The sequence below is a fragment of the Rhinolophus sinicus genome, linkage group LG11 (genome assembly GCF_036562045.2).
Source record: "Rhinolophus sinicus isolate RSC01 linkage group LG11, ASM3656204v1, whole genome shotgun sequence".
In the NCBI taxonomy this organism is placed as follows: domain Eukaryota; kingdom Metazoa; phylum Chordata; class Mammalia; order Chiroptera; family Rhinolophidae; genus Rhinolophus; species Rhinolophus sinicus.
The window spans coordinates 13,224,012-13,249,599 of record NC_133760.1 but is presented as its reverse complement, the minus strand read 5'-3'; the positions used below and the strand labels follow the sequence as shown (position 1 = coordinate 13,249,599).

Below are 25,588 nucleotides of genomic sequence, written 5' to 3'. Positions count from 1 at the left end.
ACGCAGAAACAGCACCAACCTTTTATCAGCACGGACGAAATATCTTGCAGCAGCAGAGGCGGCCCGGGGAACAACCGTGCCTGCCTCGGTTTTTGTGGGGTTTTGAGGACTTCACTCTCAACAATAGTAAGGAGCTAATAAGCATACATGTCAGCAACACAAGGAACTGGTCTCGGATCTGGCTAGGAGCCGGGGCCAGTCCTTGGTACGAGATTAGATGTATCGGAGCTCGGCCCAGCTGTGCTAAGGTGAAGGCCAGGCTCCTCATCCTGTTGTTTTCTTGGTCCTTGGGAGGGTAGCCAATCCTTCCAAGGCCAAGCATGTATCCCAGCCACTGGGAAAGTTTACATCCCCAAATGTCCCCGGGCAGACCTTCATATATTCTATTCCTTACAGGTGCTTTTCCAGCTGCTGTCTCTTCACCAGAGCTTGGGGTGAATGTGAGCTTGTGAGCTTGTTCTTGGAACGTTTAAGAGGACTCCTGGGTCTACAGCAGCCTCCATTTCACTCACAGTAAATCCCCACTTATTTTCACAGCCAGATTGCGGGGGGTGGGGAGGTGAGAACTACTGTGACTGTCACCGGTGCTCCAGGCTGCCAAGCCCAGTGTGGGGCTGGGAGACCTTGCTCCTCAGGGGGAATCTCCACAGCTGATATATACCTCATGTGGGTGTGGGACCAGCCCGTTTTGAGTCTGTGCCCCTCCTACCAGTCTCAAAGTGGCTTCTGTAATCATTAAAGGAGTTTTGTTCAGTTAGTCTTCAGGTTCTCAAAGGTAACTTGTCTATAGTTTATAATTTTGATGTGGTCATGGGAGGAGGCAGCATAGCATTTACCTACTCTGTCACCTTTGGGTTTTTTGGTTTGTTTGTTTTTTGTTTGTTTGTTTGGTTAAATATAATCCTCTGGGAGAGATGATAGCAATTTTTGAAAGATTGTGAGGATGATTTCACAACTTTGTAAATGTACTAAGAATCATTGAATTTTATATTTAAAATGAAACAATTTTGTAACATGTAAATTATCTTAATAATTTTTAAAAATTTGGTTTCACTCAGCCTTTCTACAAATCTACTGTATGAATTTAATGTGCCTGTTTCCATAGCTTTTAGATCCATATTGTTTTGAGTCTATTGAGTTATTAAATTATTTCTAGTAGTTTTCTTTAGTAGCCCTTCATTAATAAACAAATGATTGAATGACCTGTAATCAATAATTTAGTCTCTACCCTAAAACATTTTACTTGTTTTGGTTCTATAACTCAGCTGGCCACCACATTCTGCAATTTTCTCAGTATCACTTTACCCTTGTTCCTGGCTAAAGAGAAAGGTATCTTCTGTATCCATCATAATAGTGAACCATTCTTGCCTCAATCAATACAACTTCATCTTGCAAAATCTTTTCTGTAGGATTGTGGTAATCAGTGCACCTGCATCTTAACTATTCATTCATTACTAATATTGGCCTATAAAATAGCAGTATATACATAATAGAATGTTACCATAACAACAATTACATTAGCAGATAACCCATTTTAAAATGACAAAAGATACTCAAAAATTAAGTCAAGATGTTGAGTAGTTGAAGGATAGAAATCATTTGCCTCGCTACTGTAGCATCATGGTTAAGAGGTTTGTCTTTGCAGCCTGTAGACAGCATGGATTCAAACCCGGATTCAGCCACTTTCTGGGATGTGACTGAATGAGTCTTTGAAATATATGTATTATTGTGCAATGGGTACAAATTCTAGGTGGAAGACATTGGGTGTCATGGTAAAAGTAGAACAAACCTCACTTTCCCTGCCAGACCGTCTGGCTCTGAATACGAATACCTGTCACTGGGAAATGGCAGAATGGCCTCCAAGCATTTAGCAGTGGAGACTGTCTCCCTGTCACAAGTCAAAGTTGGAATCTTGGGAACTTTCTCATCGTTATATTTTCTTGTGCTTCTCTTGTGCTTGTTGACCTCCATACACTTGATTTTCAAGCACCTTAATGTAGCCAATCCCACCTGAAAATACTTCAGTTCACCTTGTGCCATTCCAGTAATTTCCTTGAAGTAAAGATCTAAAGGAACTTTTTCTTCATATTTTTGGAGCACCTACTTTGTACCTGTCATCGTTGTATGTACATTTTCATGCCACAAGTTTCAACACAACCCATGATTTATGTATCTCTTGGTATACAGCAGGAAAAAATGGAAATGGAATATATAATCTGGTCACAATGTGTGGAAGGAAAAAATGCTAAGAAACAATTATATTAAAAAATAAATTTTACTAGTTCAAAATCAACCATGTAACATATTGCCTATTACCATAATTTCAAAGGAACATTTTAATATCTTTTGGAAAATTGCTTTTCTATTAAAATTGTTCAGTATCTTATTTAGTAAACATTTCCAAGCATTAATTTGCTTTAAAAATACCCTGGGCAGTGTATGTAAGTAGTATTTTACAAGCATTTTCAACAATCATGACTTACAATGGAACCCACAGGTGCATCAGGAAGGAATGTAATAAATTATTACCATGAAAATTGTGGTTTTCCCAACCAAGAAATCAGGAGTTTTAAGAGTAAATATATACAAGTTTTAGTCTCTCAAACCAGTTTTTCACCAGCAGGAAGTCTACCCTGCTCTCCCTAGAAAGCTTTCTTATGTAACAAATAATCTTAACACTTTAGTGTATATTGTTCACTTAATTTACTTCATTGAGTGCTCCAAGCTCAAAACAGACTTTATTTTTATCCTTATTTCTGAAATTTTCTTTGATTTCTTAGTTTTTCAATATGCTTACTATATTTCTATTTTTCATTTCATGTAAAACAAGGCACATGCCATGGGCTTTATTTGGGCACAAAAAAGGATAAAGAAATATAATCATATGGTACATATTCATGAATGGGGGCAGGTTTCAGGAGGTCAGAGACTGAAATTGCAACGCTATGGTATTATTATTATAGCCTCATAAATGTCCTGTGGCAGAGTTGGATAGATAACTCAAGTGCAAACTGCGAGTATACAACCCCAAAATTGTATGTCCTTTGATTTCATCATGGAAGTAAATTGTTATAGAGTCCTTCAACCTTGAGAGCCTAATGGTGCATTATTAGTTTATGTTATGAAGAACCCTACAGAGGTGCAATAAAACTGAGTTGGTAGAAAAGATTCAATTCAGGGTTATGAAAAAAAATGATTACATTTTATTAAAACACGAGACTTGTAATACATTCTGAATAAAACAGTGGCAAAAGTAATGCCAACAGATAAATGTGAATCATACACATGCACATACTATTCTGGTTCTTTTGATTAAACTCCCCTCTCAGATAACTGCTCCCTCTTAATTTCCAAAAATAAAACTAATTTTCCAGTAATGTCTGATATACAACAGCTATTGCCACTTAATGGAGAAAGTCACCACACCACCATTTCTTCTGTATTATTTTACCCCATAATTGCTCCCTAATAACCCAGTCCCTTAATGTCCAGGCCTGTTTCATGGTCAGTTGGTAGAGCATTCTTTTCTATAACCTACAATGGTCTGTCAAGAGAAGGGCACTTAGAACAATAACCATGACTTACACCGTAATTTTACATTATTCTCTGCCTTCCCTAATGCTAAGTCATATAATAATGAATTTGATAATCAGTGTCCTTGTTTATCCAGGGAACATGGATATGAATGAATGGTACTTAATGAAGTTGGCCCTTTAACCATATAGATTCCTTCCCAAAGACCATCATGAAAAGCCTGGAAAGATAAGATCAACAGCCCTCAAACTGCAAGTTGAATGTAATAAATAGTAATGGAGTCTTTTCAAGAAAACTCAAAATAACAATATTATAAACACTAAAAATAATTTGTTCACATCCTTGTCCCATGTCGTGAGTTTTAAGTTTCACTTACATAATTATTCTGCGGTATGTATTAATAATACCTCAGGTTAATCTCAGAGAACTAGAGACTTAGCTATACCTATTATGGATTCTTGAAAGGGTGGTAGGTTGTAAGAATTGGTTAAAATTTTGACTACATTCATTACATTCATTTGTAAGGATTCTTCCCAGTATGAATTCTTGGGTGAACCCCAAGTTTCTTAATAGTATTTCAATGTTGAGTATATTTGTATGGGTCCGTCCTGTATGAACTGTCATTACTCCAAAGGAATAGACATTTGATGAAAAGCCTATGACATGCATCACATTTGTAAGGTTGCTTTCCAGTATAAATCCTCTGATACCCCACACTTTTGATCTATGGGTAAAAGCTTTAGCATGCACATTACTTTTATGTAGTTTCTCTCAAAGACGTATATTACGGTGTCTAGTGAATTGTGAGGCTTAAAGACTCTGCCACATAAATTTACGTAATTTCTCTTCAATGTGGTCTCTGTTGTTGCACAATACCTGAACTCAAGGTAATGGCTTTGCCACTCTTTGCACTTGTAAGGTATCCCTCCAGTAGGTTCCCCCAACCTTTGATCTTTGGGTAAAAACCTTGACACACACATTATATGTGTGTGATTTCTCCCAGGAATGTATATTCCTGTATCTAGTGAAGACTGAGCACTAATTTAAAACATTTTCATATTCATTGTACTTATAAGTATGAACTATTTGGTAAACACAGTTTAAGGCAATGCCTAAAAGCCTTGCCACAAGCAATACATTTGTAAGTTCTCTTGCCAGTATTGGTGAGATGTGAGCCCCAAGTAAAGGCTTTGCCACACTCATGGTGTTTGTACGGTTTCTCTCCAGAATGAATTCTTTGGTGAAACCTGAGGTCTGACCATTTTCTGGAGGCCTTGCCCCATTCAATACATTTGTATGGCTTTCCTCCAGTATCTATTTTCTCATGAAGCTAAAGTGTGAACACCTGCTACAAATCTTGCCCTATTCATTACACTGTAAGGTCTATTGCCAGTATAGACTGCCGATGTTAACTTAGGCCTGAATGCACACTGAAGGATTTGCCACCCTCATTACATTTGTAAGTTTTCTCTCCAGTATGAATTCTCTGGTTATTAACAAGGTGTGAATTTTGACTAAAGACTTTGTCACATTCATTATATTACATCTCCAGTATGAGAGATTTGCAAGGTGTGAATTTTGACTGAACACCTTGGCACATACATTTATATGGCTTTTCTCCAGTATGGATCATCTGATGTGTAGTGAGGTGTGAGCCCTGAGTAAAGGCTTTGCCACGCTCATTACATTGGAAAGATATCACTCCGACATATGGGTAAAAACCTTCTCACACACATTAATTTGTACATTTACTCTACAGGATGTATATTTTTGTATCTAGTGAGAGTACTAATTTAAACTTTTGTCATAATCACTGCATTCGTAAGTATGAACTGTTTGGTGAACCGAGTTTAAGGCAATACCTAAAAGCTTTGGCACATCCAGTGTATTTGTAAGGTCTCTCGCCAGTACGGAGTATCTGATGGTAAATTAGGCCACACTCATTACATTTTTAAGGTTTCTCTCTATTATGAATTACCTGATGGTAAGTTAGGCTCCAGCGCACACTGAAGGCTTTGCCACACTCATTACATTTGTAAGGCTTCTCTCCAGTGTGGATTATCTGATGTCTTCTCAGGTGTGAAGAGTGACTAAAGGCCTTGCCACACTCATTGCACTTGTAAGGTTTTTCACCAGTATGAGTGCTCCAATGACGTTTAAGGTGCGATTTTCTCTGGAAAACCTTACCACACTCATTACATTGGTAAGGTCTCTCTCCAGTGTGGATTATCTGATGTCTACTTAGGCTTGAACGCACACTAAAAGCTTTGCCACACACATTACATTTGTAAGGCTTCTCTCTAGTATGTATTCGCAGATGTCTTGCAAGGTGTGAAGAGTGACTAAAGTCCTTGCCACACACATTACATTTGTAAGGTCTCTCTCCAGTGTGGAATGTCTGATGTCTACTTAGGCTTGAACGCACAATAAAGGCTTTGCCACACACATTACATTTATAAGGCTTCTCTCCAGTATGGATTCTCTGATGGCATGTAAGGTTTGATTTTTCACTAAAGACCTTGCCACACACATTACATTTGTAAGGTTTTTCACCTGTATGAGTGCTCCAATGACGTGCCAGGTTTGATTTGTAACTAAAAACACTGCCACACTCATTACATTTGTAAGGTTTCTCTCCACTATGGATTACCTGATGTCTAGCGAGGATTGAACGCACACTAAAAGCTTTGCCACACTCATTACATTTGTGAGGCTTATCTCCAGTATGTAACCTCCGATGGCAGGAAAGGTTTGATTTTTCACTAAAGACCCTGCCACAGTCATTACATTTGTAAGGTTTTTCACCAGTATGAATTCTCTGGTGACTTGCAAGGTATGATTTTCTCTGGAAAACCTTGCCACACTCATTACATTGGTAAGGTTTCTCTCCAGTGTGGATTATCTGATGTCTTACAAGGTGTGAAGAGTGACTAAAGGCCTTGCCACACTCATTGCACTTGTAAGGTTTTTCACCAGTGTGAATGCTCCAATGACGTTTAAGGTGTGCTTTTCTCTGGAAAACCTTACCGCACTCATTACATTGGTAAGGTTTCTCTCCAGTGTGGATTACCTGATGTCTACTTAGGCTTGAACGCACACTAAAAGCTTTGCCACACACATTACATTTGTACTGTTTCTCTCCTGTATGAATTCTCTGATGACCTACAAGGTGTGATATATTACTGAAAACCTTGCCACACTCAATGTATTTATAATGTGTTTCTCTGCTATGCAATAGTTGATGTCTATTTAGGCTTGAACCCATACTGAAGGCTCTGCCACACACATTACATTTGTAAGGTTTCTCTCCAGTATGGATTCTCTGATGACTTGTAAGGTGTGATTTTTCACTAAAGTCCTTGCCACAGTCAATGCATTTGTAAGGTTTTACACCAGCATGAATATTCCGGTGACTTGTAAGGTATGATTTTCTATGGAAAACCTTGCCACACTCATTACATTTGTAAGGTTTCACTCCAGTGTGGATTATCTGATGTCTACTTAGGCTTGAATGCGCACTAAAAGCTTTGCCACACACATTACATTTGTATCGCTTCTCTCCAGTATGTATTCTCTGATGGCATGCAAGGTTTGATTTTTCACTAAAGACCTTGCCACACTCGTTACATTTGTAAGGTCTCTCTCCACTATGAACTACCTGATGTGTACTGAGGTGTGAGGCTCGAGTAAATGTTTTGCCACACTCATTACATTTGTATGGTCTCTCTCCAGTATGGATTACCTGGTGGTAAATTAGTCTTGAACGTATACTAAAGGCTTTTCCACACTCATTACATTTGTAAGGTTTTGTCCTGCATGCTTTCTGGTCTTTTGTCAGTATTGAAGGATGCCTAAAATCATTCCCATATACATTCGAAATGTTGGCTTGGACACCAGGAGGAAGTCTTTGAAGTGCAGAAACTGAGGACATATTGAAGACAGAGTTCTCAACTAGATTAAATCCATAAATGTTCCCTTCAGTTTGGAATATTTGCAGTTCATGCTGAGAGCTTAACCTCAGCCTATTTTCCACAGGTTTGTTTCCTGCATCCCTTCTACCATGTTGATCTCTCCTATCAGTGAGATGTTTTTTAGGGGTTATGAACATTCCTTTGTAATTTCTTTCATCATCTCTCCACTGACACTCAAAGTCATACATATTTTCCTGGATTTCCCTGAAGTAAAAATCTTTGATTACGTGGCTTTCAGGTGTTCCAAACATCCCTGTTTGGAATACATCTTCTGTATTACTGGTTGTTGTTGGTTGTAATTTCTTGATCACATGTGGAAGACAGATATCTACAAGATATAAAGAACCATAGATATCCTATTAACTGCAGTTTCTAAATAAATGTTTCATGTAAAAAGCTACTATTACACCAAAAGAAAAATTATAGTGAACACAGTTCATAAAACTTCCCAACCATGATACTCAAATTTTCAGAAACACTAAAAAAATAGGATTATTTACTAATGAAAGTCACATGCAATTCAAATTAATTGTTGTATAGGCTAGTTTCAAACACCCTATGATAAAAACAAGTTGTACAAACTTATGTTAGCTCTCAAAGAAAGAACATTTTTCCACGATGACCCGAAAACACAAACCAATTTGCAGTAACCAAACTGTTATATCATAATTGAGGAGAAAAATGTTATATTATACATATTTTTACATACATATTGGACATAAATAAATGCCAAAGAACAACAACATATTGTAATGGTAAATAATCCCAAACAAGATTATTTCAATAATTTAAATAAAAAGCAGACCAAAATTGCAGAACATAGCATTGAGAAAATTAAAAACAAAACTTCAAAAATCAAAATATTTTTCTAAAGACCCGCTATAAAACTAACTGTACCCACGAAGAATAGGCATTTTAGAACATCACCAACGGTACATGTTAGTTCGTAGTGCATAATGCACACTGACAGACCATCATCTGCATATCTAAATAAAAGTTAATAAATAAAATATTCTAGGAATCCATAAAACCTGCAGTAAATAACAAGTAACTATATTATAGAAAATTACACTCATCAAACTCTAAACATTCCTCTGCAAGAATAAAGAAAGAACTTATATTCTAGAAAGAACACACAATATGAGACCTGGAAATTACACTGGGATCCTGACTCTGAAGTCTCAGGTCAGGAAAATACATAACACTATAAAGAAGAACAGAGAAGGAGGCCAGACGTCACCCTTATGATTTTATGACTGCAAGTATATAACACCCAACCACCAGAGCAATTCCCTGTGCATGCAGTGCCCTTTAATTGTCCAGTACATTGGCCCCACAATTTGTGTAATACATAGTCTGTGCTTTGAAAAGTTATTAACTAAGGTGAGGGATCAAATTCCAAAACAAAAACGTACAATACAATGCAGGCAAAGCAACATCTCAAAATAAATGTGACAGAAAATCTTATTTATTACACAAAAGTAACTTTTGAGTCTTTAGTATAAAACATACAATGTCCTGAGACATCTAACAGCACTAATATGCTTTTTAAAAAATTATTTTATTATTATTGTTTAGTTTCAGGTGTACAAAACAATGTAATAATTAAGACACATACACCCCTCACAAAGTGATAAGCCCCCCAATCTACTACCCTTCTGACATCAAATATAGCTACAACTTAATTGATTATACAGAGGGTGCCAAAAAAATGTATACACATTTTAAGAGATGTTATCTATGTAGCAGTAGTTTGCCGTAATCAGAAGTGTCTGGATGCTCCTGGTAACCACTTTGAGCACCTCTTATAATTGCAGAAGTCAAACGTGACTACATATTGAGTATTACAATTTTAATACAGTTTTTTCCTTTCTTAAAAATGTGTATACTTTTTTTGGCACCCTCTGTATTTCCTATGCTTTACTCAGCACTAACATACTTTTAAAAGCCTTGTGGGAAATTACCACTATTTTTCAAAAGGGCAGGAGACTCACAGGGTTTATGTATACAATCCCCATAACATAGAAAGAGAAACAGGATTTGAACCTGGACCTACAGATACAGATGACATGTTCTTAAGTATGACTCCCCACCCACGCAGTACAGATATTATCAGGAGCGTAGAAAGAAATACTGCAAGGGAGATATGAGAGCTAAGCTGTGTCACTGTGACAGTATTGCTCAGCATGTGGTTTCGTAGTTGACACCCCTGCACATACTTATTTAGGTCATGTCCTGACAAAGTTGGGGGGCATTTTTTAGTATGAGGAGTACAGGTGGTTGCAGGACTGATGAAGGCGTGTGGTAGAAATCGGTGAGATCAGGAGTACAGATTTAATATGCTAGGAAATAACAGTGTATTCCAGCCAGATCAAGGTGCCATGTGAGGAAAGCTCAGGACTGGGGAAGGCAAGAGTGGAGGACAGAATAATGGGCATGTGGGGGCAGAACTTGCCCATTATGCTTCCATGTCTGTGGGAACATGACTGTAGGAGGGCAACCTTGGAAGAAAGAAGACCTGGTTTAGCAAGCAGCATAATACTGTCCCATTTTTAACTGTGGGAATTATACTATGAACATGGGGCAAAAATGAAAGAAATTTAAAAATGGATAGTGTGATCTTATAGGGTGGAAGCAGGTTTACGTCTATTACAATGCTTGCTATGAAATTGATCAAATTGAATATTCCATGCGTTCCATTTCTAGGCATATATTCAAGACAAACACACATAGATATAGTCCAAGATGTATGTGCAGCAATGTTCTTGGCAGTAACTGGAAGAAAATTACTACAAGTGTCCATCAAGAGAAAATGGATGAGTTTATTCTGCACACACGTGCAGACACAATAAAATCGTATCAATAGTACAACAAAGTAGGAAGCCCACGGGTTCAGAATGATGATCTCCTGGCTGGGAGGGCAGAGAGTTTGTTTTGGGAAACAAAGTTAGCAGGAGGTTTTTCCAAGGTCTGAGTATTTTAAGGAAGTGAATACTATTAGTTGAAAGAGAAAAAGGAAAAAGAATCTTACTAAATAAAATATTACATAATATGTTTTTAAATATGAATTTTAACAATTTTGGTATATAGACTTTTTAGGCTAAGACTTCTTGTTTGGTATTAAAAATAATAATGTCCCTTTTGCTGGGGTCTCTAATGACTTAAAATCATGTCCCTGAATCTCTCAACACAATCTCTGCAAGAAAAAAGACATGGGGAGTGATGTCAGCAAGAGAGTAGACCAGTAAACTCTAGGCGCTGATGACCTCATGGAGACATCAAGTTAACAGAAATATACAAACAAAAACTGCTTTGGGGAAACCCCCAAAACACTGAACCAAGAATTGTAGGCAAGTTCAAGGCAATTTGTTTGCCTTTGGCTTCCTCCCTGCCCAGCACACTGCAGTGACATTGAACAGAAAAAAGCTTCCCAACTCCCAGCTCCTCCTTCAGGAAGAAATGAAAATCCAAACCACAGTGAGATACCATCTCCTCCCAGTTAGAATGGCTATCATCAAAAAGACCAGAGATAACAAGTGTAGGTGCAACTAAAATTGAACACGGCACCTTGAGCTGAGCTGCCACTGAGCTCCCGGATGGCTCAGTTGCTTGGAGTGCGTCCTCTCAACCACAAGGTTGCCGGTTCAACTCCCATATGGGATGGTGGGCTGTGCCCCCTGCAACTAGAAACGGCAACTGGACCTGGAGCTGAGCTGCGCCCTCCACAACTAAGACTGAAAGAACAACAACTTGACTTGGAAAAAAGTCCTGGAAGTACACACTGTTCCCCAATAAAGTCCTGTTCCCCTTCCCCAATAAAATCTTAAAAAAGAAAAACATCCTGTCCTTTGGAAAAAAAAAAAAAAGAGGGGGGCTGTGAGGCACTGGCATGCATTACAAATAGATGTGAATGTTCCTTCTGTGAACACATAAAGCTATTATCTTGAGATGAAAAAAAATTAACATTAAAGTTCCATGCTATCACTATGTATAGTGACAGACGGGTACTGGAATTATTGTGTTGATCACTTTGTAAGGTATATAAATGTTGAATCACTAGTATACACCTGAAACTATATAATACTATATGTCAAGTACAATTACAAATAAATTTATAAAAAAAAAAAAAAAAAAGGAAATGGAATCACTATCACGAAGAGATCTATAGCCAAAAACTACAAAGAAAAGGGACACACACACACACACACACACACACAATTCACCCATTAAAAAAAGAAAAAAGGAAATCCTGCTTTTCTATCAACACAGGGGCTGTGGGTTGGCAGAAATGGAAGATGCTAATCAGAGTAGTATCTTCCAGTTATAAGATAAATAAATTCTAGGGAATTAATGTACAGCATGGTGACCAGTGTTAACATTACTGTATTATATACTTGAACTTGTTAAGACAGTAGACCTTAAATGCTCTCGCTACAAAAACAAGTTGTAATTATGTGAGTTGATGGATGTGTTAACCTACTGCAATTATTTAGCAACATATGTGTATCATGTGATCACACTGTATGTACACTTTACATTTATACCATGTTACATATTAAAACTTATAAGGTCAGTGAATCACTAATAAAAAAACATCCAACAAAGAAAAGTTAGACAGCTTGAAAGTGGAATTTTACTCAACATTTAAAAAGAATTAATGCTAATCTTACTCAAACTCTTCTCAAAAATATTGAACAGGAAGGAATACTTCCAAACTCATCTTATGAGGCCTAATAGCCCTAATAGCAAAGTCAGACACAGACACTACAAGACAACCACAGACCAATATCTCCAAAGAATACTGATGCAAAAATTATCAATAACATAATAAAACCAATTTCACTAGCACATTAGAAGAATTATACACCATAACCAAGAAAGCTGTATTATTGAAATGCAAGATGAGTCAACATATGAAAATCATTGCATGTAATACTGCATAGTAACAGAATAAATGAAGAAAAAACCCAAATGATCATGTCAATTGATGCAGAAAAAGCATTTGACAAAAGTTAACAGCCTTTCATGATAAAAAACACTCAATAAACTACGAATAGAAAAAATACTACCTCGTGCTCGCTTCGGCAGCACATCTACTAAAAAATACTACCTCAGCAGCATGAAGGACATATATAAAAAGTCCACAGCTAATATACTCAGTGGTGAAAGACACAGTTTTTCCTCTAAGATCAGGAACAATACTAGGAAGCCTATGCTCACTATTTCTATAAAACATAGTACTGGAGGTCCTAGATGGTACAAATAGTCAAGAGAAAGAAATAAAATATCTCCAAATAGAAAAAGGAGAAGCAAAATTATCTGTTCACCTAAATATGATCTAATATATAGAAAACCCTAAATATTCTGCAAAAAAAACTGCTAGAACTAATGAAATGAATTCAGAAGAGCTGCAAGTTATAACACCAACGTTAAAAAATGAATTGTATTTCTATACATGAACGATGAACAATCAGAAAGGAAATTGCTAAAACAATTCTATTTACAGTAGTATCAAAAAAACAAACAAACAAAAAAGGCATAACCTTAGTCAAGAAGGGAAAGATTTGTATACTGAAAACTAAAAACACTGCTGGAAAAAATTAAAGACACAAATAAATGTAAAGATGTCTCAATTTCATGGATTAGAAAACAATATTGCCAAAATATTGCAATCAACAGATGAAATGCAATCCCTAGCAAAATCCAAACAGCATTTTTAGAAGAAATACATAAACCCATGATAAGATTCATAAGGAATAGCAACAGACTCTGGATAGGAAAAACAAGCTTCAAAAGGAAAAAGTTTAAGGTTTCACGCTTCCTTATTTCCAAAGTTATTACAAAGCTAAACTAATCAAAACAATGTGCCACTGGCAGAAAGACAAATAGACCAGTGGAACAGAAATAGAGGCATCAGAAATAGTCATGTATACATGTTCAAATGATATTCCACCAGGGTATCGATACCACTCAAGGAAGGAAGGGCAGGTTATTCAACCAAAGGTATTGAGAAAACTGGATATCAACATGCAGAAGAATATATTGGGACCAATACCTCACACTATAAATAAAAATTAACTAAAAGTGAAACAAACACCTCAACATAGGACCTAAAACTATAAAATTGCTAGAAGAAAACATACCGTGTTTCCCCAGAAATAAGACCTAGCCGGACCATCAGCTCTAATGTGTCTTTTGGAGCAAAAATAAATATAAGACCGGGTATTATATTATATTATACTACATTATAAAGACCTGGTCTTATATTATATTAAAATAAGACTGGGTCTTATATTAATTTTTGCTCTAAAAGACGCATTAGAGCTGATGATCCAGCTAGGTCTTATTTTCGGGGAAACACGGTAGGAGAAAAGCTTAAATTGGATTCAGCAATAATTTATCATACGACAGCAAAAGCACAGGTAACAAATGTAAACACAGAAATTGAACTACATCAAAATTACAAACTATTGTGCATAAAAGCACACATTTAATAGAGTGAAAACACAATCTATGGAAGAAAATACTTGCAAATCATATATCTGATAATAGATTAATATTGTGAATATATAAAGAACTCTAAAAGGGTCTGATCACCAATTCCACTATGGGTGGTGGGGGCGTTCCCCACACCAACAAGCAATCCTCCAACACCAGCTGATACCCCACAATTCAAATAAATTCTAACACTATCTACTTGGACATAGTGTCAGATCCCACAGATTAAGGGTTCAGTCCTAGAACACAACTCTCCCCCACCCCAATTCAGATGCTAATCATGGCTCCAGGTTGTCACCTGGGCTTCTGACAGACCAGCTACAGATCAGAGGTTTCAACCTCCCTTTCCTCGGGTTAGCTTTATTTGCTAGAGCAGCTGACAGAACTGACAGAAACATTTTACTTACTAGATTACTGATTTACTATGAAAGAATATAAACTCAAGAAAAGACAGATGAAGAAATGCATGGGGCAAAGTATGGGGAAAGGGCAGGAGGTCCCATGCTCTTCCTAGCCCACCACTCTTCTGAATCTCCACATGTTCACTAACCTAGAAGCTCTCGGAAACCTCTCCTTTCTTGTTTTCATGGAAGTTTCATTACGTAGGCATGGCTGATTAAATCACCAGCCACTGATGATTCAGCTCAATATCTAGCCCCTCCCCTCCAAGGAGGTCAGGAGGTGGGACTATAAGTTCCGAGCCCCTTATATGGTTGGCTGCACTGACAACTAGTCTTCTTATCATTGGGGATTTCCAAAAGTCACCTCATTAACATAAACAGTTGTGACTGAAGTATTACTCTGCCATAAAAAGAATGAAGGGGCAGCCGGATGGCTCAGTTGGTTCAAACTCAAGCTCTAAACAATAAGGTTGCTGATTCAATTCCCACATGGGATGGTGGGCTGTGCCCCCTGCAACTAAGATTGAAAACAGCGCCTGGACTTGGAGCTGAGCTGTGCCTTCCACAACTGGACTGAAGGACAACAACTTGGAGCTGATGGGCCCTGGAGAGACACACTGTTCCCCAATATTAAAAAAAAAAAATTAAAAAGAGTGAAATCTTACCATTTGCAACAACATGGATGGACCTAGAGACTACTATGCTACGTAAAATGAGTCAGACTGAGAAAGACAAATACCACACCATCTCACTTATATGTGGAATCGAACGGACAAAATAAATAAGCAAAACAGATATAGACTCATAGATACAGAGAATAAACTGCTGGTTACTAGATGGGAGGGGATTTGGGACATGGGTGAGAAAGATGAAGGGATTAGAAGTACAACCTGGTAGTCACAAAATAGTCACAGGGCTGTGAAATACAGTATAGGGGATAAAGACTATGTAGGGTGTCAGATGGGTACTGAACTTATTGGGGGGATCACTTCATAGATTATATAAATGCCTAACCACTGCGCTGTACACCTAAAACTAATATAAAATAATATTGGATGTCAACTATAGTTAAACACACACACACACACACACACACACACACACTCAGAGAGTGCCAAAAAAATGTATACACATTTCAAGAAAGGAAAAAAACATTAAAATTTAATACTCAATTTAGTCACGTTTGACTTCTGCAATTACAAGAGGTGTTTCAAGTGGTTACCATCAGCGTCCAGACACTTCTGATTATGGCGAACTACTGCTACATAGATAACATCTCTTAAAATGTGTATACATTTTTTTGGCACCGTGTGTGTGTGTGTGTGTGTGTGTGTGTGTGTGTGTCAGGATATAAAGTACAGCATAGGGAATATAGTCAATGGTACTGTAATAACTATGTACGACGTCATAGGGGTAGCAGACTTGGTGGGTTATCACTTAGTGGGGGTGTAAATGTCTATTACGTTGTTTTGTACATCTGAAACTAACTTAAAAAATATAAATAAATAGTATTTATTCAGGTAGAATGCACAATGGCACACGCCAGGGAAGAAAAACGTGGCATGAACAATAGTTTAGTCAACAGCCTCAGTGATGGGAGGACGCAAACATGGACAGTGTTCTCCCTGGGAGAAATTTCTATGCTATTTATCGCAGCCTCAAAGGAGATGATCATTAGCATGTATATGTGACCAGCACTCGCACAGTGCTCTGGAGAGATGCTTTTTGACACTCCTCAAAACCAGAAAGAACACTGAAAACACTTATCAGACTCTCACTGATACCTTCTATCTTGGTATCATGAGACATGCTGACCACTGGACTGAGCAGCTTCAAGTGAGGCTTCCGTATGTAGCAGGATAACATTGTAATGTATCAGTTAAAGATTTCTCCATCAGGAATATTCTGTGACCAAGTAAACCCACTCCATACAGGAGACCACCAGAAGTTATCCATCACCTAATGAAGGATTATCACAGCAAGAAACAGGATAAAAGTTCAGATCCTAGGAATGTGTTATTTCAAAAGCAAGTTTCAGAGACAAATCATGCAAACTTAAGAGAATACGAACTCTGAAGAATCTACATTCCCATAAAAGGTAGAGTGGTGCAGAGAAAAAAATAGAAGGTACGGGGTCAGATATTGTAGGATCTTGAGATGGGACCAAGTGCTGTACCCACAGACTCCAAGCTAAGAGCCTGAAAGACTGAGAGAAACATGCTCCCCCTATAGGACTGGGGATCAAAGAGAGGATCTCTCCGTCCACAGTTTTACAGATTTCCTAAGTGACAGTTACAGAAGATCCAACCCACCTCCGTTACACATGCCCCTGCAGTGTGTAGCAAAATCAGAACAGAAAATGGCTGAGGGATCTGAACAGGCAGACAGGACTGGAGACAGCTCCATGAAGTTTCTGGGGCACCAGATGGAATGGAAGAACAGCCAGTGTTTTCCTATCTCCTGGTTAGGTTCTAACTACAGCAAATGGGGACAGGACTGGGATAGATCCAGGAATCAGGACCACAAAGGTCTCAGCTCTCATTTATATGAACTAAGAACTGAGCATCCAATGGAATTAAGGGCAGAAAGAGAGACCAAGGAGGAAAGAGAACCCTTTGAAACAGCCTGCCTCATGCTCCTCAAAGTCAAGGAACCGAATAAGTCACAGGGGCCAGATAACAGTGTTGGGATCATGATAAAGATTTTGCCTCTGTCTCTGTTGAAGCTGCAGCACCAGTGGAGGGTGACAGGATAAATGCTACATGTTGAAGGACAGAAGGATAAGATGGGGAAAAGAAAAATTTCCTTTGAGAGTTCACAAGAAACAAACATGTTTTCCCTTAGAACTCTCCCACTTTGGGAGTTTCCCAAACACTATGAATGGTGTGGCTTCCTCTCTCCCTTGCTGAGCTCTTACCTCTGTTTTCACACCTTTGATACAAGGTGTGATCAAAAAATAAGGTCAAGATTTAAATAAAAACATTATAGTATTATAAAAGACACATTGCCATTAATGTCCCTCAAAATACTCCTCCTCACTTTGAACACACTTATCCCATCATTCTTGCCATTTTCTGAAGCAGTTCTGGAAGTCCTTTTTCATGAGTGTCTTTAGTTGTGCTGTCATGGCTGCCTCGATGCCCTGAATCGATTCAAAACGTTTACCTTTCATGGTCATTTTGACTTTGGGGAAGAGCCAGAAGTCGCACCGTGCCAGATCCACTGAATAAGGTGGATGAGTACACACTGTAATTCTTTTACTTGACAGAAATTGCCGTACCAGAAGCGATGCTGTGACACGGAGCCTTTCCATTGTGATAAAAAAAATAACGGTGACTGCTGCTGCTGAGTGCCATCCAACAGAAAGGCAGGGATCTTCAATAAGGGAAGCGGCACTTCGAGCCTTAGTAACAGTGTGTGACAAGTTTCAACTTGTTTGGTGCAGTCAGTCAGGTGTGAGCTATGGTTGAGAGAAGGTGTGTTTTAAAGTGTGCTATAAATCATCCTCCATTATGACAATGCTCTGTATCACATATCACTTCTGGTATAAAGCAATTTATGTCAAATAAAAACATTATGGTATGTCCTCATCCACCTTATTCACCGGATCTGGCACTGGGAGACTTCTGGCTCTTCCACAAAGTCAAAATGATTCAGGACACCGAGGCAGCCATGACAGCGCAACTAAAGACACTCACAAAAGAGGACTTCCAGAAATGCTTCAGAAAAATGATGGGATAAGTGTATTCAAAGCAAGGGGGAGTATTCTGAGGGGAATTAATGGCAATGTGTCTTTTGCTATAATAAATTTTTTTTATTTAAATATTCACCATATTGTTTGATTATACCTTGTACATTCCAACTGATTTGGGATTTTTGGTATTTTTCACCTCATTCTTCACAGTCCAGGGCTCTTCACCTTCCACCAAAATGGAGGTAATAATCAGATAGACAGACATTCCTAATCTTAAGAAAGGCATGTGAAGTGCGGTGGCTTTTCCAGAATCCCAGCTGTTTCTTCAGCTGAGAAAGGAGGACATTCCAGATGGGTCTAGAAAAGTATTTCACAAATCCACCTATTACTTGCCTCCTTCTGTGCATAGGGAGCAGTGTAATGTGCAGATACCCAGCTCTCTTCCAGGCAGTACTGAATCAGCAGCACAGGGATAGGAATCAGAACACTGGGTATTTTCAAATATACCAGAGGAATTTATAAATACTTAAGCTCTGGAACATCCCTAATGTATCATAAAATGGGCCATCATTTGAAGAAAAAGAAAGTTTAAAGTTCTGATGCCAGATAATGATTAAGCTATTCATTTCTGAGTAAACAGGGTTTTGATCTCAGTCAAGCGAACTCTAGATTTTGACTCAAGTCAAACCGCAAGGACTCCCAAGAGGCATACAAGGAAAAAGGTAACAATATCCAGGGCAGATCCCAACTTCTGGAGAGAAGTTATCCTCACCCAGGGAGAGCAGGTTCCTGTAGTTCTCCGACATCACGTCCATGTACAGTTTCCGCTGAGTAGGGTCCAGGCATTCCCACTCCTCCTGAGAGAATTCTATGAACACATCCTTGAATGTCAACCGTCCCTGAAATGAAAAACACAGTTCACCAAAGGAGCCATGAAGAGAGTTCTTAACTTCACACAATATGAGGAGAGTGGCGTTAAGAATTGATGTGATTGAAGTGTGTTTTCTGATAGATCCACATAAAGGAATTTGGAGCAAGTTGTATTTCTCTAATTTTAATTTCTCATGATTTTCCATAAGAAATTATGATAGCCTTCAAATCAATGTGGGTATCTCACTTTTGTGCATAATACATGAAATATATAAATAAAAATTCAATAACCAGTTGTCTATGCAGAAGTGTTAGATGTTATGTCCTACACACTGAGTGATATTCAATGTCTAGATGAGCTGCAGCATGACTGGTGTCTTCAGAGATGACAAAGTCCACAGTGCCATTAAAGAAAGGTCAGGAAAATTTGAGTTCACAAGAAACAAACATCTGTTTTCCCTTAGAATTCTCCCAAAATGGGAGAGTTTCCCAAACACTAGTAATGGCATGGCTTCCTCTCTCCCTTTCTGAGCTCTTACCTCTGTTCACACGTTTGATACATTCCAACTGATTTGGGTTTTTTGCTATTTTTCACCTCACCCTTCACAGTCCAGGGCTCTTTGCCCTCCTCCAAAATGGACATAATAATCAGATCAGACAGAAAAGTCAAATTGTGATGATGACAGCAACAGCAATGACTAAAATTTTTGAATGTGCTAAATGCTAAGCATCGTCCTATGTGCTGAGCATTGTTCTCTCGTGTATTAATTTCTTATCAACATGATAGCTCATTAGAGGAAGATGTGGTCCCATCTTACTGAGGAGACAACTATGTCACAGATACTGTAAGAAATTCACCTCAGATCAAACAGCTAAGAAATGGCACAGCAAACACCTGACCTCAGATGAAAAAGCTTTAGAATTGAATGTAAAAAATCAAACAATGAAGTAACAGACATACCATTAAAAGTGTATTGGCAGATGGTTCCCTGAGAGACCAGAATGAAGTTCAAGGTTAACAATATGCAATAGTATAAAAGGTCATTATATGCACACAAGCATACACGTGCACATATATTACTATTACTATTTAAATAATTCATGTGATAGTGTAGAAAAATTTAAGGCCATAGAGTATATTTATCACTTCAACTGTTAAAAAAAAATATAAAACTTGTTTATGAAATGATGAGATCTTTTATAATATTGATGAATTTCAATATCCATGCACTCACGCACGCACATACAAACACACAAATTAACTGAAATGAGGAGTTGTGTCTCGATGACAATTTCTGGATGTTTTTTTTTACTATCAGTTTTATTCATGTGTGTTTCAGCATCTTAAGGACAATGAAAATGTATCAGTTGTACTTAATTTAGTTTGCCAACATTATTCTATAGTAGGATAGTAAAAAGAAAATAGTACAACATGTACAAAAAATAAAATAACTCCAGTCTCTATAAAATACCTACATTCAAAAATATTAATTTTATCCATTTAAATTTAGATATGTAAGAAAAACAAAAACCAGAGTTTATTCCCTTATTGCATTCATAAAACAATGATTGAAGATTTAAAAAGTGATGAGTATTATGCATTAATTTAACAAATTAAACTTTAAGACCTCATCACCCTAGTATATACATGAAAAAATTCTTAATTAAAAATCATGATAGAAAGGAAATTGGGGGAAAAGACTGTCATTAAGGAAGATCATTTCACAAGAATCATGATCAGCAGCAAATACTGGATGCATTTCTTCTGCAATAACAATGGAGGAAAGGGGGCGGGACGAGGCTCCTGCCATGCACCACTGTACAGTATGCCTGAGCAAGGACCAGTAGAAGGAAAAGGAGAAAAAAATCGAGAGAGAGAGACTCTCAAAGAGCTGGAACTGTTAAAATTCACAAATCTAAGGACAGAGATAGGCTAAAAATAAAAGGAGGGGAAAAGATATTCCATTCAAACGGGACCTTAAAGATATTGTATCAGACGAAACAGACTGTAAGACAAAAACTGTCACAAGAGACCAAGGACGTTATAATAAGAGGGTCCATTCACTAGGAACATATAACAACTATAAATATATACGCCTCTAAAATTAGCACTCTCAAATATATGAGGCAAACATTGAGAGAAATGAAGGGAGAAAGAGGCATCAGCACAGTAATAGCATGAGACTCCAGCAGTACAGTTTTATTTACGGATACAACAACCAAACAGGAGATCAAGAAGGATACAGAGGACAACACTATAGACGAATTGGACCTCACACATATACAGAATACTCCACCCAACAACAGCAGAAAACACGTTCTTCTCAATGGAATATTCTCTATTATAGACCATATATTAAGCCACAAAACAAATCTTAACAAAATTTTAAAAATTGAAACCATAAAAAGTATCTTCTCTAACCACAACGAAATGAAACTAGAAACAAATGGCAGAAGAAAAACAGAAAAAGTCCACAAAATGTGGAAATTAAAAAACTCATTTTAAACAATCAGTAGGTCAAAAAAGAAATCACAAGGAAATTTTTATAATGTCTGGATATAACTGAAAATACAAAGCATCAAGATGTATGGGATGCAGTGAAAGCAGCACTAAGACAAACATTTACTGTGGTATATGCTTAACATTTAAAAAAAGCAAAGAGCTCAAATAAGAAATATATTTTACACCTGAAAGAAGTTGAAAAATTAGAAAAAAACTAAACCCAAATTTGCCTGAAGGAAAGAAGTAAATAAGAAAAATCAGAACAGAGATAAATGAAATAGAAAATTTAAAAAATGAAAAAAATCAACAAACCAAGAGTTGGGCTTTTGAAAACTTAACAAATTGACAAACCCTTAGATAGACTAAGAAAATGAGACAATTCCATAACTAAAATCAGAAATGTAAGAGGGGAACTGAAGGAAGGCCCAGATTGAGTGTGAACAAACAAGTGTCAGGCAGAATACTTCAGGCCAGAAGATCACCCAGTCAAAGAAGGGCATTTCAGGAAGGACAGACACAACTATCAACCAAGAATATGACTACCTGAGAAAGAGCCATTCCTGACCCCTTTTTCTTTCCTCTGCCTCCTCTTCTGGGCTTCTTCCTCAGGCAAGAGTCTTTAGAAGTCAATCTGGAAAGTTAAAAATATACTGTTTATCAATCACACAGTGGGGAGACCCATAGGGGAGACCTCGGCACATGGAAAATACAATGTCTGCTGCCCCTGCTACAGGGTAGATTCGGGAACAGTAAACTCCTAGTTAAGACCAACAAGTGAGTTTTGCACCTTTCTTCAGATCAGGCTCCCCTCCTGGTGGAGCCCTCACATACACTGCAGCTGTGGGGACCTCGGAGGACTCCACACTCCCCTTCGGGTCACCACCTTCCATCAAACCCCATGCAGAGTCCAGCCCCACTCACCCTCACTCCAGATCTCAGCCCTCAGAAATGGAGGACCCAGAGCCTTGCTACTCAGTGACGGATACAGATTAGAATCACCTGAAGCACCTTGAACATTATTGAGGCTGGACCCACCCCAATATTTGAATGAGACTTTCTGGTCAGGAGACAAAAGAGATGTCATTGCAAAATGCCTCAGCAATCTAATGTGAAGCAGGATTCAGGACCACCTCTCACCTGCTTGTTCTTTTCCACTTTCACTGAGGTATAATCGACAAATACAAGTTGTGTATATTTAGGGAGTATAACATGGTCACTCGAAATACTTATACCCTGCAAAATAATTATCACAATCAATTTAATTAACACGTCCATCAACTCACAATTACCATTTTTTTCTGTGTGGTCAGAACACTTCAGATTTCTCTCTCAGCAAATTTCAAGTATGTAACCTAGTATGATTAACTATAGCCACTATGCTGTACATTAGGTAACTAGAACTTATTCATTTTACAACTGAAGGCTTGTACCCTTTGACCAACATCTCCCCATTTTTACCACCTTCCAGCCCCTGGTCAACACCACTCTCCTCTCTGGTTTTGAGTTTGACTTTCTTAGATTCCACATATAGCAAGATCATACATTATTTGTCTTTCTCTGTCTGGCTTAATTCACTGAACAAAATATTCTCCAGGTTCATCCATGTTGCAGTAAATGGCAGGATTTCCTTCATTTTTATGAATGAATAATATTTCATCACAGATAGATAGATATACCTCGTTTCTTTTACCCATTCATGTGTCAAAGTCATTTAGGTTTTTTCCACATCTCGGCTGTTGTGAATAATGCAGTAATGTTTGGGGAGTGCAGATATCTCTTCAAAATATGTTTTCATTTCCTTTTGGTTTATACCCAGACGTGGATCCCCCCCCCCCTTTCTTTACTATTATGTGTTTCCCTCTGTCCTTTTCTATATCTTTTTCTTTTTTTTTTGTTTTTCTACTCATGTTGTCCCCCTCTCCTGTCCTGTTTCCCCTTCTCTATTCCTTCTCTCACACCTCACCTGCCCCATTCAGTAACTTCTACCCCACTCAGTAACTTCTACCCCCTTGTTGCTTTCTCCCCAACTTTTCTGATTGTCCCCAATCTTGCTGTGTATCACCACTTTCTTCCCCCATCTTGGCTCCCTCACTATTGTTATATTCCTTCTTCTCTGTCACACTCCCTTCCTCCCCACTCTGTGGCATCCTCAGGTGCCTACGGTGTTTCCCCAAAAATAAGACCTAGCTGGACCATCAGCTCTAATGTGTCTTTTGGAACAAAAATTTACATAAGACCTGGTATATATACATTATATTATACCCGGTATTATATTAAAATAAGACCAGGTCTTATATTAATTTTTGCTCCAAAAGACACGTTAGAGCTAATGGTCCAGCTAGTTCGTATTTTTGGGGAATCACGGTAGATTTCCTTCCTGCCATTTCTTCCTGTTCTTCTGGTGACCCTTTCTTCTACTTTCAGTCACAGGTATCACGTGGCTCTATGGTCCATAAATCCAACTGTTTTATGCTGTTGCCCCACTCTGAAGTGCCTCACCATTGTTGCCCCTGCTCCTACCTAACCTACCAAAGGCCCCTCTCCTATTTGCTCACCTTCATCTTCTTGGGAGATCCTGCTTTTCTCCCCCTGCTACTTTCACAGCTTATTCTCTTCCACTCTTACTGTCTCTTTGCAAGTCCCTCACTCACTCTCTACATTGCCATCTGTTCTCCCTCATTCTTCTCTTCTCCGTTTTCCTATTTCTTTTTCAGTGGCTGTTTTCTAACCCCTTGGCCCCGCACATTCGGGAGTGGGATGGAGTAAGATGCCTGTAAGCTTTTACCTTGAAACTGCTAAAGCTACTAACTTGAAATAGGCAGGAAACAATGCTGCTGCACAAGACAGATAAGCACTCGAGCCTCCACGAAAAGCACATTTTCCACAGGGGTGGAGTTTGGGATGGAAGAACACGGGGTGCCACAAGTCAGGCCCAGGTCACCTCCCCCAAAGCAGTGTCAGAGGAAGGATGACTATGAACTGAAGGCCTGGGAACACAAGGACCCGGCCTGCGGACGCGTGCAGATGGGGGAGGAAGGGTGTCTCAGGAGAGGGGTGGAGTCTCCAGAATCCCAGAACCAGGAAGAGGATGCGGTCTCTCCCGGGGCGGGGTGACCGGTGCAGCCCAGAGGGGCCTAGAGGGCGAGGTGGGAGGCCGCGAGTCCACCTCGCCTACGGATTTTAACGCCGCAGGAGGAGCAGAAAGGTCGGCAAACGGACTTAAGAAAGAAAACGAGTCCAAACGCAGTGTCTACTTGGACCAAAGACAGAAAAGCAGAGGGCAGGGAGCAGCCTCAGAGCCATTTTAAACCCAAAGGGAAGCGCCCCGGGCCTGTCATAGCGACGTCAGACGTTTACTTGGGGGAGAGGGGCGGATGTGGGGATTTCCAGGTCCGCCGAGACCCCAGACGCCAGTACTGAGATGGGGGACGCGAGACGCAGGTTTAAAACAGAAAGACGGACACTTACTTCCCACACCGCGACCTCCGGTCTGCGTTCCCCGTTTCCGGGTCTGTTGGGAACTGCCCGCGCGGAGGGAAGAGGCGGGGCGGCTTGGGGGTGGGGCCTGCACGGAGCGCGACCTGGAGGGGACGGGGCGTGGGGAGAGGTCGGTCTTGCGCAAGGCGCCGCGTGGGGGCAGAAAGACGCGGTCGGTGCGGTCGGTGCGGCCGGGCGGGGCGGGGGCGGGCTCGGAACCTGCCGGTTCCTGCACCTATCTCACAAGGTGTTTTTTTCCGGGTTTAGAAATCCTGTACTGTCTTTCCCGTCTGGTTGCTTTCTGCCTGTTTAAAATTACTAGCGCTAACAGTTTTAAGCTATACAAACTTGCAGTTCTGTGGCCACTTACGGTGGCAACTAAGATGTTCTACTCAGATGATGTAAACGGTTTAAATGAAAAGCTATATATGCCCCGCGGGTTGCACGTAACTCCTGCGGATGAGGCTGAAGCAACTCAGCGGGAATTGGGATCCGCAGTGAGTGGGTGGATGTGGGTCGGTGGTTGGATCCAGGAAAATTTCTGCAATTAGAATTAATTTGAACAGTTTAATTAAACAAGTGGGGTTTGTGTAGGGATTACAAATTAGAATGTGAAATAGAAAATTCTTGCTGGGTAGCA

The 25,588-nt window shown here is 39.0% G+C and overlaps 1 protein-coding gene across 1 annotated transcript; it reads right to left on the bottom strand.

The window, feature by feature from the left end:
* Positions 1-3,180: 3,180 nt before the first annotated feature.
* Positions 3,181-25,065, bottom strand: LOC109458017 (uncharacterized). The gene is made up of 4 exons (XM_074315738.1): positions 24,940-25,065; positions 22,015-22,102; positions 18,871-18,997; positions 3,181-7,833 (listed from the first exon to the last, which is right to left on the bottom strand). Exons 2-4 carry the CDS (start codon positions 22,027-22,029, stop codon positions 5,486-5,488), a joined length of 2,490 nt encoding a protein of 829 aa, XP_074171839.1. The 5' UTR covers positions 22,030-22,102; positions 24,940-25,065; the 3' UTR covers positions 3,181-5,485.
* Positions 25,066-25,588: the final 523 nt, after the last annotated feature.

What these genes read in the sequence shown, in the direction of transcription:
- LOC109458017 (XM_074315738.1), bottom strand. An exon ending in CAGGAACCTGCTCTCCCTGG is followed by an intron (nt 7,834 to 18,870) that starts GTGAGGATAACT and finishes TATATCTTGTAG; the next exon opens with ATATCTGTCTTCCACATGTG.